The sequence below is a fragment of the Leptonychotes weddellii genome, chromosome 8, assembly GCF_054177405.1.
Source record: "Leptonychotes weddellii isolate Sample4059 chromosome 8, ASM5417740v2, whole genome shotgun sequence".
NCBI classification, from domain to species: domain Eukaryota; kingdom Metazoa; phylum Chordata; class Mammalia; order Carnivora; family Phocidae; genus Leptonychotes; species Leptonychotes weddellii.
Genome location: NC_138376.1, coordinates 23,792,520 through 23,804,521, shown reverse-complemented (window position 1 = coordinate 23,804,521; position 12,002 = coordinate 23,792,520). Strand labels below are relative to the sequence as shown.

The 12,002-nt window shown below is 40.3% G+C and overlaps 1 protein-coding gene and 1 pseudogene across 1 annotated transcript; one reads left to right on the top strand and one right to left on the bottom strand.

Moving 5' to 3' along the window:
- Positions 1 to 1,871: 1,871 nt before the first annotated feature.
- LOC102744427 (butyrophilin-like protein 1) lies at positions 1,872 to 11,197 on the top strand. Its single transcript, XM_031031137.2, has 10 exons — positions 1,872 to 2,021; positions 2,620 to 2,756; positions 4,856 to 5,206; positions 5,800 to 6,081; positions 6,223 to 6,423; positions 6,939 to 6,959; positions 7,050 to 7,076; positions 7,263 to 7,289; positions 9,713 to 9,739; positions 10,389 to 11,197. Exons 2-10 carry the CDS (start codon positions 2,675 to 2,677, stop codon positions 10,910 to 10,912), a joined length of 1,542 nt encoding a protein of 513 aa, XP_030886997.2. The 5' UTR covers positions 1,872 to 2,021; positions 2,620 to 2,674; the 3' UTR covers positions 10,913 to 11,197.
- Positions 9,054 to 9,490, bottom strand: LOC102740183 (large ribosomal subunit protein eL36 pseudogene; annotated as a pseudogene).
- Positions 11,198 to 12,002: the final 805 nt, after the last annotated feature.

Here is a 12,002-nt window from a genome sequence, read left to right as displayed (position 1 = left end):
TAAGTCAGTTTTCCACTCCCAAGAATGTGAATTATTTTAGTCCTGAATTTCCTACAAATGAATCCTTCTTATTGTGCTTCATATTTGCATTAAAAAATCTTTACATACATATTATTCTTTACCTTTTCATGTGAGAGAAATCTGAAAATTTGAAATAAGCAAAAACAACAGTTAGAAACACCCCTATTTGTGTCACTCAGACATAAATATCCTATCATTTTTGTGTGTGTGATTTTGAAGTCTAACCTGTCATATTTCTTAAGCAAATAAGATCATACTGTTCATGCTGTTTTAAAACTGCTTTTTGAAGTCAGTAATATCTTGTAGTGCTCCTTTCTCCTCCCCCCTCAACTTTCTCCTTAAACACAAGAACACTCTTATGATGTAATTCCTTTAAAATACTCTCCACAGGTTAACAGACTTTCCTCAAACAACTCTTTATTATTGGGAAAAATGTCTAAGATATTTATGTGAATTTTTCACATTTATTTTTCTAGCTTTGTTGGAAATGTATATTAATCTGTTTACACTTTTGAATAGAATATACACACAAGCATATTCTCAAATTTCAAAGTAAACAAGAAGCAAGTAGTAACTTTAACCCTTACATTTCTCTTTCAGTGTTCCCCTCCCATTCCCAAATACTTCAGACCTAAACTATTAGGTGGATGTCACCAAGTGAGACAAAAGGGCCTCAGTGGGGAGGGCTACCCAGCATGGTGGGAGAGAGCTTGAGTGGGCCAGCAGGGCATGAGTGAGGTGGAGAGGCAGTCCTGAAGAGAACTGCAGAAGAATACATTGTACTATAGTCAAGCAATGCCATATTAGGCAACAGTAAGAATTTTTAAATGTATTGATAAACACAACATGGTTGAATCTCAAAAAACATTTTCTTTATCCAAAGAAGCCAAACACAGAAGTGGACATGCTGTATAATTTCTTTTTTATTGTTTTTGAAGTTTTAGAATACATAAGATTAAGCTATCATGATTTATATCAGAATACTGTTTGTTTTTTCCTGGAATGAATTGAACGGCAATGGAGATGAGGAAAATTTTCAAGAGACAGACATGGTCCATATTTTGAGGGAGGTGGTAGTTACATGAGTGAAAACAGTTGTAAACTTCATTGAAATGTACATTTCAAAACCATGCATTCCATTGTATGCAAATTATATCTTCATAAATTTGATTTCTAAAAAGTCAAATGTACCTCACTGTCTCTAGAGAATATTTATTTAGGATCTTGGTATCTCTTTGGCCAGACTGTTAGTGGCTTACATACTAATATTTATGCAATTGCTATTTGTGTCCTTAATTATCTGTAAACCTTGTGTGACATGAAAAAACATGACTTGGACTTGGAAAAAATGTGAATGGGAAAGAAACGCCTTTGGAGCACATTCTACCTCTGGGATTGTAGAATTGTGTTATTATTCCCATTTTACTCTTGGGAGCCCTAAGGTGTTGGAGATACAGCCCTAAGCTTATCAGAGCACAGAGCCCTCCATTTCTGACCTCCTATTTTCCCCTGCACAGTTTCCAGTGCCAGTTAGGGTGTGGTAAGAGGAAGCCTGTATCTCTTGTTCTCTAAATCAGTTAACTTTGTAAGTTAAACATTGGGATGACCAACATCCTTGAATACCACACAAGAAGAGGATTCTCCCTCCCTGAATAATGTGATTTCAGCCCTTTGCAGGTAGGAGGAGGAAGCTACACTGAGCATTTTTGACCACAGCACATTTTAGAGTTCTTATAATTCCAGAGCTGTGCCCAGTCCAAAGTCCCCTAGGATAGTCCCATTTATTACCTCCACTTTCAAAGTAACTGCAAGAGCTGCAGGCAGGCTGTGACTTTAATACTGGACCCATTCTAGGAGAAGCATTCACATGTCAGTGCCTTTTGGTAGCCCTGTTTGTCCCCCTTCCTAAGGATATGTTTCCAGTCCAGGGATGGGTTAGAAACCTACTATTCCCAGCCCCTGCAGCCACACCTTTGGACGCTGACCACAAGAACAACCAGGTACCAATTGTTTCTGGAGCTGGGCCTTATAGTTTAACTGAGGAGATCAGGAGCTTCCAGAAAGCCTCCTGGCTCAATCTGGATGGTCAGAAAGAAATGTGTGGTGATGTGGAGGTGTGTCTGTAGGACATGTGAGTCCTAAAAACAAAAGGGCCTGAGCTCTGGGTCACATAGTGAGAAAACTCCCTTCTCTTTCTGGAGTTAAACCACAAGAGTGTTTACAGTAAAAATAAATAAGTAAATATATGAATGAATCAATGAATGAAGGCAAGAAGGAGGAAGTTAGATTGGGCAATAGGAGTGGACTAATTTTGTGTCTGCCTGCATTTCTCAAAATGAACTCAGGGTTTTTCAATTTCACGAAAGCCCACAGGACACAAGAGAGTGGTTTATAGTTTTCTACACCCACTGGGGAAACAGTTGGGTTTCAGAAAGAAGAGAGGGAAGGAAAATCCACCGGGGAAGGGTTGGAGTTGGTGGCAATCTGTGAGGAAGAACAGCCAAAAAACTGTGTATAAAAGTAAATCTTTGAATAGGGCTTTTTTTTTTTTCCTGAAAGTTTTCACTCTGGTGGCTTTCTCACCACCTTCTCTTACAGAGTACTTCCTTGTCAGAGTGAACATTTCGTGCTTTCACTTTCTGCTCTGAAGAAGATGGTGTGTTCTCCTAACTCTTCTCCTGTTGGTTTCCTCCTCCTTCTTCTCCTTCTCCAGGTGCCTACATGGTACTCAGCAGGTCAGTGTTCTCTCTCCTTCTCTTTATTTATTGACTTGTTTTTAATGGCTCTTCTTAGATGATGAAAAATCTTGATCATCCATTGGTGGTCATTGTACCTCCTCTCAAAGGCAGTTATACTGGGGGGAGGCTGTAACTGTGTTTGTGACAACCAAAGACTGGAAGGTTCTGGCCAAGAATGGGAGTGATCTTTATATCAACACCCCTTATTACTTTGGGTAGATTTTATAAAACTCATAGTTGTAATGTTTAGCTAAATCTTTATTGAGTATGAGTGATTTTAGCCTGCTTAATTTCAGTGTAACAGTATCAGTGAAAATATACTTTATAATGTTCACATTGCCAAGAAAATCTAAGTCTGAGCACAAAGAATTTGGAATCCCTGGTTATGATCTTTGACAAATCATTTCTTTTTCCCCTCTGGGACTTGAGTCCTTCTTTCATAAAATAGAAAGGACCCTCAGGATAAAGTTTTCAGACTCCAGGTTTGGACAAAAACCAGCTATGAGATTACAATAATGACATTTTTTATTAAAATCTCTTTAATTTGATGTCCATTAGGCAGGGAATATTAAAATGTTTGATTTCCATGCATTTTGATTCAGCAATTCTATAAGAATTTATCATAAAGAAAAGTTCTCCCATGTGCATAGTATAATGTATTAAATGTTTATTGTGGGACTGTTTATAGTAATAATAAATTGGAAGCAATATAAATATTTACCCTGATACAGGAAAAGCTTAAACATGATGCTATAGGCCGTGTCAAAAACAATAAGTAGAGCTCAATTATATGTACTAAAATGGTTGGATGTTCCTTATTGCAGAAATTGATATGTAATGATTCCATTTATGTAAAATAGAATAACTTTTACACTACATTGTGGATATAAGTAATGTCAAATATCTTTTCTTAAATTAAATGACTTCTATAACATGTATAGCCAGTAGTCCTATATCAGTTAACTAATATCAGTTAACACATATCTGTTGAGTACTCTGGGTATTACACAGGAATAGAAAAGAAGGGAGACCACGGCCCGCATCCAGCCCAACGGCCAATGTCATGCTCCTTGATTAGGACTGCCTGATCCACATTCTCTGGGACAGTCTGTTCATGGGATTTTTCCTTTAAGCCCATGTGGCGTTGCCATTTGTGTTCAACACTCCTGGACCCCCTCACAGCCATACCTTTTTGAATTCTTCCCACTCCAGGGTCACTACATTTGTGGGCCCTTAAGCTCTGACCATTCAAAAGAACCACAATATCCTTGGCCTCTGCCAGTGCGCGTTTTGCCCAGGGGGCATCAGTCACCTTTTAGTTATCATTGATTTCTATACTAAAATAAGTTTCAAGCAGATGGCTTAAGTGACTTGACAAAGGAGCTTGTTTCATAATTAAGCAAAGTCCCCATTTTTGGCTTGCAGCATCCTCCTTCCCTGCCCCAGGGAATCCAACCATCCTCTCTGGTAAAGACTGCTCTGCCCTTGCCGCCTGGAACTGCTGGCTTCCAAGTCCTCTCAAGAAAATAATTTTTATGAAAAACTATTCTTTATGATTCTAAGCATTCAGTTATTAAAAAAAACAAAAACAAAAACAACGTAACCTTATAAATTCTACATTTCACTTTGATATAAAACACTGTTAATCCTTTCCTTCAACCTTCAACACAGAGTAACCTAAATCTTTAGATCAGAAATGGCTACTTATCCTCTTAGGAGCAGTGTGTTGGGAGAGAAAGGGATGAGTATGGAGAGAAGTACCTTCACTCCTCTCCTACCAAAAGAAGGGATAATTGCTTAATAAGTTACTTTGCCACATTTAATTCTAAATAAGTTTCCTTTATATAGGTTTCACATAACTTATACATAAATGCTATTTGTAAATGCATAGAAAAATTGTCCTTTCAAATGCCAAACTATCAGTAGTTGTTACCTCTGGAGACTATAGTTGAAGAAGTTAGATTATATAGATATATATTTGAAGACATATATGTAACTTTTTTGGAAAACAATGCAAATAAGAAAGAAATGCAGATGGGTCTTTTGTTTCATCCTCCCTCACTCGTTTCCCCAATCTGTCTTTGATTTTCATGCAGTGTCTGGGTTTTCTGTGAAGGGACCAGCTGAGCCCATCATGGTTCTGCTAGGGGCAGATGCCACTCTGCCCTGCCAGCTGTCCCCTGAGCAGAGTGCAGCCCACATGCACATTCGGTGGTACCGAACCCAACTGTCCCCCGCTGTGTTTGTGTACCAGAATGGACAGGAACAAGGTGGGGAGCAAATGCTGGAGTACCGCGGCAGGACAGAGTTGGTGAGGGACTCCATCAACAAAGGGGGAGTGGCCCTGCTGATCCAACACGTTCGTGCCTCTGATCATGGCCAGTACTGGTGTCATTTTAAGGATGGTCAGAGCTCCCAAGAGGCTATTGTGGAGCTGCATGTTGTAGGTATGTTAACCTGGCACAGAGGGTGTATGTCATGGTGTAAAGCAAGGAGAAAAATAAGGATGTCTGGATTCCTAACCTGGCATTTCTTATGATCTTCCGTATATTGATATGCTAATTTACCTTGCAGAATGTCAATTTCTTAAACTACACAGTGAGGCTAAGACTACATACTCTATTCACTTTTAAACACCAAAAAAGGCAATATTTCTGAATACGTTTTTGTATCCTAAAAGATCCCAGAAAATTGACTAGTATTAATTCAGACTAATATTGATACCCTCAGACATTAGTTTTCACCAATCAGTAGAGAAAGACAATTTATAGGATTAAACTCCTTTTTCTAACTTTAATTGTACCTATTTTTTCCTCTCCTTTAAATGACCCCAAAGTTCTCTTAGTCTAAGTATAGTGCAAAGGCATCAAGTTGATTTCAAAACTGAATCACAGGTTGGTCTAACATTCACTGTGAGAGGTTTATTGACCTCTGAGCTTTAGTTTACTTATCAGTCTGGTGAGGGCATTTCGGTCTTCAGCCTCAGGGACTTCTGAGCCCCAAGGACCCCAGGCCTTAAACACATGCCTTCTCTCCTCAGGGTTGGGCTCTGCACCTCATGTTCATATGATGGGACCTGAGGATGGTGGGATCCGAGTGCTGTGCTCTGCAGATGGCTGGTTCCCAAAACCCAGGGTGCAGTGGAGTGACATGATGGGAGTGAATCTACAGTCCCTCTCTGAGTTTCAGACCCAAGATGAAGATGGGCTCTTTCGTGTGGAAGCATCTCTTGTGGTCACAGACAGCTCTCTGGGCAATGTGACCTGTTCCATCCAGAATCCCCTCTCTGGACAGGAGAAAGCATCAGCCATCCTCCTCCCAGGTGAATGAAGCACAAACCTCAAAGCAGAGTTGGAAGTGTGGTGAGGGCAGGGAGGAGAGAAGGAGGGCTGAGGGAGCCTTGGAGAGAGGGCAGGATGGCCTCCAGGCTAGTCCTCACTATGTCTTCACATGCCTGTGTCAGAGCCCTTCTTCCCCAGGATGGACCCATGGAAGGCAGCCCTGGTTGGAACAGTCCCTGTGCTGATGCTCCTCCTCATTGGGATCAGCTACACTGGCTGGAGAGAACATCAAGCCAAAGAAAGAGAAGTAAAGAAAAAGAAAAGAGAATCTCATGAAAGAGATCAGATGAAAAATGAAAAGGAAATGGCACTTAAGGACAAAGGTAAATTGTGGCAGCAGGACAAATACGGTTTGTGGAAAAGCTGGGGGTACAGGTTGTATAAGGTGGGTGGGGAAATAAAAGATTGCCAAAGGACCTCAAGGAAAACACATAGTACCAAATTTCCATAAAGCTGGAGTGTTATGGAAAGGAGGAAACCATGTGGAGAGTTGTGGGCAGTGGTCTGTACCCAAACTGTGGTGGTGTTTCTCCTTGTGGAAATGTCTTCCCCCATCTTCTCCTCCTATTCTTCCTTCAAGAATTAGCTTCTGAAACACCTAAGAAACCTTGAATTCCCATGAACTGTGGGCACTCCTTCCTCAGTGGCCCTATGACATTTCCCATGTAACTTTTCCTAGCACTTGTCATTTTAGATTCCACATGTATGTTTGCTAATCCTTCTCACCTACTTAACTATGGGACCCCTAAGCGAGGGCCACATTGAATTCATTCAGCTATTCCATGAACTCAAGAGCAGTTAAAACCCAGTTTGATGGATTTTATATCTCTTCTTTCAGATAACCTCAAGGAAGAGCTTGGTGAGTCTTGCTTCTTCTCATGCCCTGTGTAGAATTTGCTCCCTTTTCCACATCTGTTGTAGGTCTCTCACTGAATTTTGTTTCTTTCAGAACAGCGAAAGAAATTATACCTTGCAGGTAAGAGACTAGGTTTCCCACACTCCTCAATGTTTTGATGTCCAACACTTTCTCAGGTCCCTCTCTTCAGAGGGAAAGACTGAAAGATATAATAGTGACTAGTAAAAAAAAAAAATAAGGGGAAGGGAGAAGAATGTGAGGCTCTGGATATCTTGCCTTGTCTTAACTGGATTTGTTCTGTTTTAGATTGGAGGAAGGCTCTGCTGTATCCTGGTAAGTAACTCTCTGGCTTAGATCTTGCCATGTGCCTCTGATATTCCAAAGAAAATGAGTAGAGACATAAACATACACACACGCACACACACATCCACTTGCAAGTTGTGATGATTTATTTGGTATGAATCTATAGTATTTTGTATTTGGAAGCTCAAATATTCAATTGTTTTTCACAGCTAAGGCTAAAGAAGAAATAACTGTTGACTGGTAAATTCCACATGGCTAGAGTAGGACTCGACATGAATTGTTAACCCAACCACTATGGAGAAGGAAGAAAAAGAACTCAGCGATTTTGATGAGATTTAGGAAGAATAAAGAATACCCTACATTATATCAGCATTTCTATACTGTTAATAAAGTTTAAAAGAGCAGATAACACATCATATCTTATATTTGGGAAAAAGATATTAATTATTATTTTATTTATTTTACCTATTTTAAATAAACAAAGTAAATTTCAAAACACAGGAACAAGGTTTATGTTTGAAAAAGCTTGAAAAACAATCTTTCAAAATATTTTAATATCATTGTAAAAATGTATTTATCTGGTAGTAGAGGGAACTGGCTATTTTATATCTTCTAATATCTGTGTCCATGTACTATGTGTGTTTAAGACTGTGTGCATGTGTAATAGAGTTAGACCTCAAAAGCATACTAGGTAATTCCTTAAATATATAGTTGTGTCATTTTTATATGCCTGATATTATGCTAGATGGTGGCATAAGCCATGATCTCTGACCCTGAAGTGCATTGGTGGAAGTAAGCTAAGAACCAGGCAACTGCACACAGCCTGATAAGTACTTTGATAAGACAGGGTCAAGGCGCCCCACATAAACAGTTTCTACTAGGAGTTTTCTTTTCTTTTCGTTTTTCTTTTCTTTCCTTTTCTCTTTTCTTTTCTTTCCTTTCCTTTTCTTTTCTAAGATTTTATTTATTTATTTGAGAGAGAGAGAGAGAGTACCAGCAGGGGGAGGGAGAGGAGAAGTAGACTTCCCATTGAGCAGGGAGCCCGAGTAGGGCTCAATACCAGGACCCTGAGATCATGATCTGAGCTGAAGGCAGGTGCCCCTCTACTAAGAGTTTTCTTTGAGGAACTGCTTTAAAAATGTTCCCATGATTCTAGAGGAGAGAGCAAAGTAAGTAAGGATTAGGACATGCAGGTTTTAGTTCCAACTCTACCAATTACACCTGAGGAATTCAGTCATTTTTGCTTTCTTAATCTCAGCCTTCTTATCTCTAAAAATGAAGAGATTACAGATGCCCTTTTTGACTCATATATTCATCAATTCTATATATAGAGTGCTACCTTTCTTAGAAGTAGGCAGCTCAGTGAAAGACCATCAGGAATTATGGATAAGTTCTTACCTGCCTATTGCCCCAAGACACTAAGAGAATATCCAATCTTTAAATAAAATCACAAGTTCTGTCATAAGAGAAGTGGCCCCAGGCAGAGGCAGATGTAGTTCTCTTCCTCGTGAAGAATCTATCTCTGGAGAAAAATATTAAAAAATGTGATTACAAGCATTAAAATTAAAAAGGGTCAGTTTAAAAGCCTTGGTCCGAAGATTGAACTCTACTTCGAGGTGGTCATAGGCTGGGAAACCCCTGAAATAAAATAATAAAATAAAATAAAGGATATTTTATAGCTTTCATCCTCAATGAGGAGTGCCACAAAGGCCTTAAAAGGACAGGTGCCTAGAACACTAGACGCTCCAGGTGTTCCCCAGACTTACTCCCCCAGCATTGGGCCAAATGAGGGGATTGTTTCTTTTTTTTTTTTTTTTTCCGAAAAGGCTTTATTACATGGCGGCGGGGGGGGGGGTTTAGTCCTTCTTGGCTGCCGCTCCCCTCATGGCGGCCAGGACGTTGCTCAGCTCCTCTCTCTTCCTCTTGGCGCGGATGTGTGTCCCCACCCTTTTCTTGATGAACTTGAGGGCGCGCTTGTCCTTGGAGACCTTGAGCAGCTCCATGGCCCGCCGCTTGTAGGGGGCGAAGCCGCACACCTCTTGGATCATGTCCCGCACGAACTTGGTGTGCTTGGTGAGGCGCCCGCGGCGGCGGCTGTGCCTCGGCTTGCTCACGTTCTTAGTCACCTTATGGCCCTTGTTGAGGCCCACGGCCATAGGGTAGCGCAGAGCCATGGCGGGGCCGCGGAGTCCGGATGGCAGCCGATCCTACACTCCCGGCGCCCCACTAACCTGCTGCTCCTCCGAGGGGATTGTTTCTAGTCTGAGACAGCATGTAGGAAGTACACCCTTTGTCTTGTAGTTTCTGGACACTGCTGCGTTCATGGGGCTCAGAGGAGGAGGGAAAGAGAGCTGAGAAGAGACAACAATGAGCCAGGAAAGGAAGTGTGTCCCTCCTCTTCATTCTGTGGGTATGCTTCCATCATAGTCTCAATTTGTATCGCTCTTTTTCAGACTGGAGGAGGGAACTGTTCCGGCCTGGTGAGTGGCTCTTTATCTTTTTGACTCCTTTCCAACCTGCCCTCTGATATCCCATTTTTCCCTCCTAACATCATCTCCTAGTTGAAAAGACAGAGGCACCATTATTCTGGTTAAGAGAGGGGAGAACATGATCATTAACTGTTGGTCTGAACTGAAAATTGCTGCTAGGATTAGCTACTCTGGTTGTATTTACACCTTCATATATTGGCCATGCTTTCTCACCTGTGGTGGGGGTTGGGGGAGTCCACTTGGTTCTGAACGAAATTATAGCCCCTCAGTTGAGGAAATCCCCAACTGAGCAAAAAGTGCTCAAAATGATGAGAGTAACTTAGCTGCTCTTTGTAAAGAAGTCAGCTGACATGGAGCCTATTAATACTAATTGAAGAGCATACTTCTAATTTGTAGATAATTTGGAAAGAACACTATTCTCAAGTAAACACTGCAAGTCCCAGCTCACTCTGGCACTCTGAGATAAGTAGCTTTGAACCCATGGGGAGAGCACCCCATAGCTCCACCTCCCCAATACACACACATTCAGAGGACAAGTGTTCTTTCACTATTCGATCCTGTTTCTCTAAAGTGTCACCTGCACAACAGCTTTCTGAAATATATACTGTTGGCCCTTCCCTTCCCTTTTCTTTCCCCACAGTGGATGTGACTATAAATCAGGAAATCCATCAGAATAATTCTGACCCAGAGAGAAAACAGAAGCTCAGAGAGGAAACACAGGATCTATCTCTTAGTGATAAGAAAGGAGATTGCAACCTTATCACACTTAATCAGGAAGGCTTCACCTCAGGAAGACATTACTGGGAAGTGGATATTAAGAACACTGATGAGTGGACTCTAGGCATTTATGAGATGCCCACAGGCAAGATTGGGTTATCCACAGATCTACAAAACAAGAAATTCAGAGTCTTAGAGAAGAAAGGATGTAAATACAGGGCTCTTACCTGTGGCCCTCAAGACATTTCCCTGGAAGAGCATCTCCTGATAGAAAAGTATCCACAAAAGATTGTGATTTTTTTGGATTATGAAGACAAGGACATTTCTTTCTATGACATGACTCAGGGCACCCACATCTTTTCCTTCACCCAGGCAAGATTCTATGGCTCACTCTATCCTTACTTCAGCTTTAAATCCATGCAGCATTCCCCATCTGAGCAATATTAAGTGACTTAGAGGAAGAACCTATACAGTGAAGACAATAGCCTATTCTTTGTAAACCCTAGAATGCCAGTTTTGATGGGTGACCTCAGGCTCACTGATTATAAGGCCTCTTGTCTTGAGGCTCCATGAGTCCTCATGACCAGCAGTGTTTCTTAATTGCAGAGAAGAAACTTTTTGTTGTAATTGTTATTGTTATAAATGCTGTTTCTTGCTTTATATATAATATATCACAGACTGATAATTTTCTAAAACAAATTACTGGAAAAATGAAGTCAATAAAAAAACCAATGCATACAATTACAAGTTGTAATAAGCTTATTGTTAGATTCGATATGCTTAAAATTACTCTGTCAATTTGCTCTGAAATGTTTATAATACTCTAGTTCTGTATTTGTCTCATAAAGAACTGGTAAGAAAGAGTCAATATAGTTCACTGGTCTGTGAACAACACTTGAGTGACACTGGTAAAGCAGTACTCAAAGGGGTAAAAATTAGATAAACTTCTTCACCTTTCTCATAGCAATGCTGAATAAAAGCAAAATAGTGTTATTTTCTAATGTTGAGGGAGAAAAGTTAAATTGTAATTTGAGGGATGAATGGGTGGCTCAGTCAGTTAAACGTCTACCTTTGACTCAGGTCATGATCCCAGGGTCCTGGGATCTAGTCCTACACTGGACTCCTTGCTCAGTAAGGAGCCTACTTCTTCCTCTACCTGCCACTCCCCTGGCTTGTGTGCTCTCTCTCACTCTCTCTCTGACAAATAAATAAATAAAATTTTAAAAATAAATAAATAAATTATGATTTAATGATGCTAATCTATATCTTAAATGCAAGGATAATTTGAGGAAAGAAAAAATAAGTGTCAATCACAATCTAATTCTAACAAATGTGATGATGTTAACATGATAGAGGTCTGGGAAAACCAACAAATAAGAGCATTTTGAGGTATTTATCTTATTAAAGAAAGAGAGAGACATTTTATTGCTTTGCCTAAGATATTAATAAGGGAAATGACTACTTTATATTTGGGGGAATTCTAAGTATATCCACCAGCAGAGGTAAGGAAAGGCCCTTCTTCTCCCTCTAATCAAAC

Coding starts and splice junctions, on each gene's coding strand:
- LOC102744427 (XM_031031137.2), top strand. CDS start 2,675: ATGGTGTGTTCTCCTAACTCTTCTCCTGTTGGTTTCCTCCTCCTTCTT. Junction 7,077..7,262: donor AAAGAAATTATACCTTGCAG/GTAAGAGACTAG, acceptor GTTCTGTTTTAG/ATTGGAGGAAGGCTCTGCTG. Junction 7,290..9,712: donor GAAGGCTCTGCTGTATCCTG/GTAAGTAACTCT, acceptor GCTCTTTTTCAG/ACTGGAGGAGGGAACTGTTC.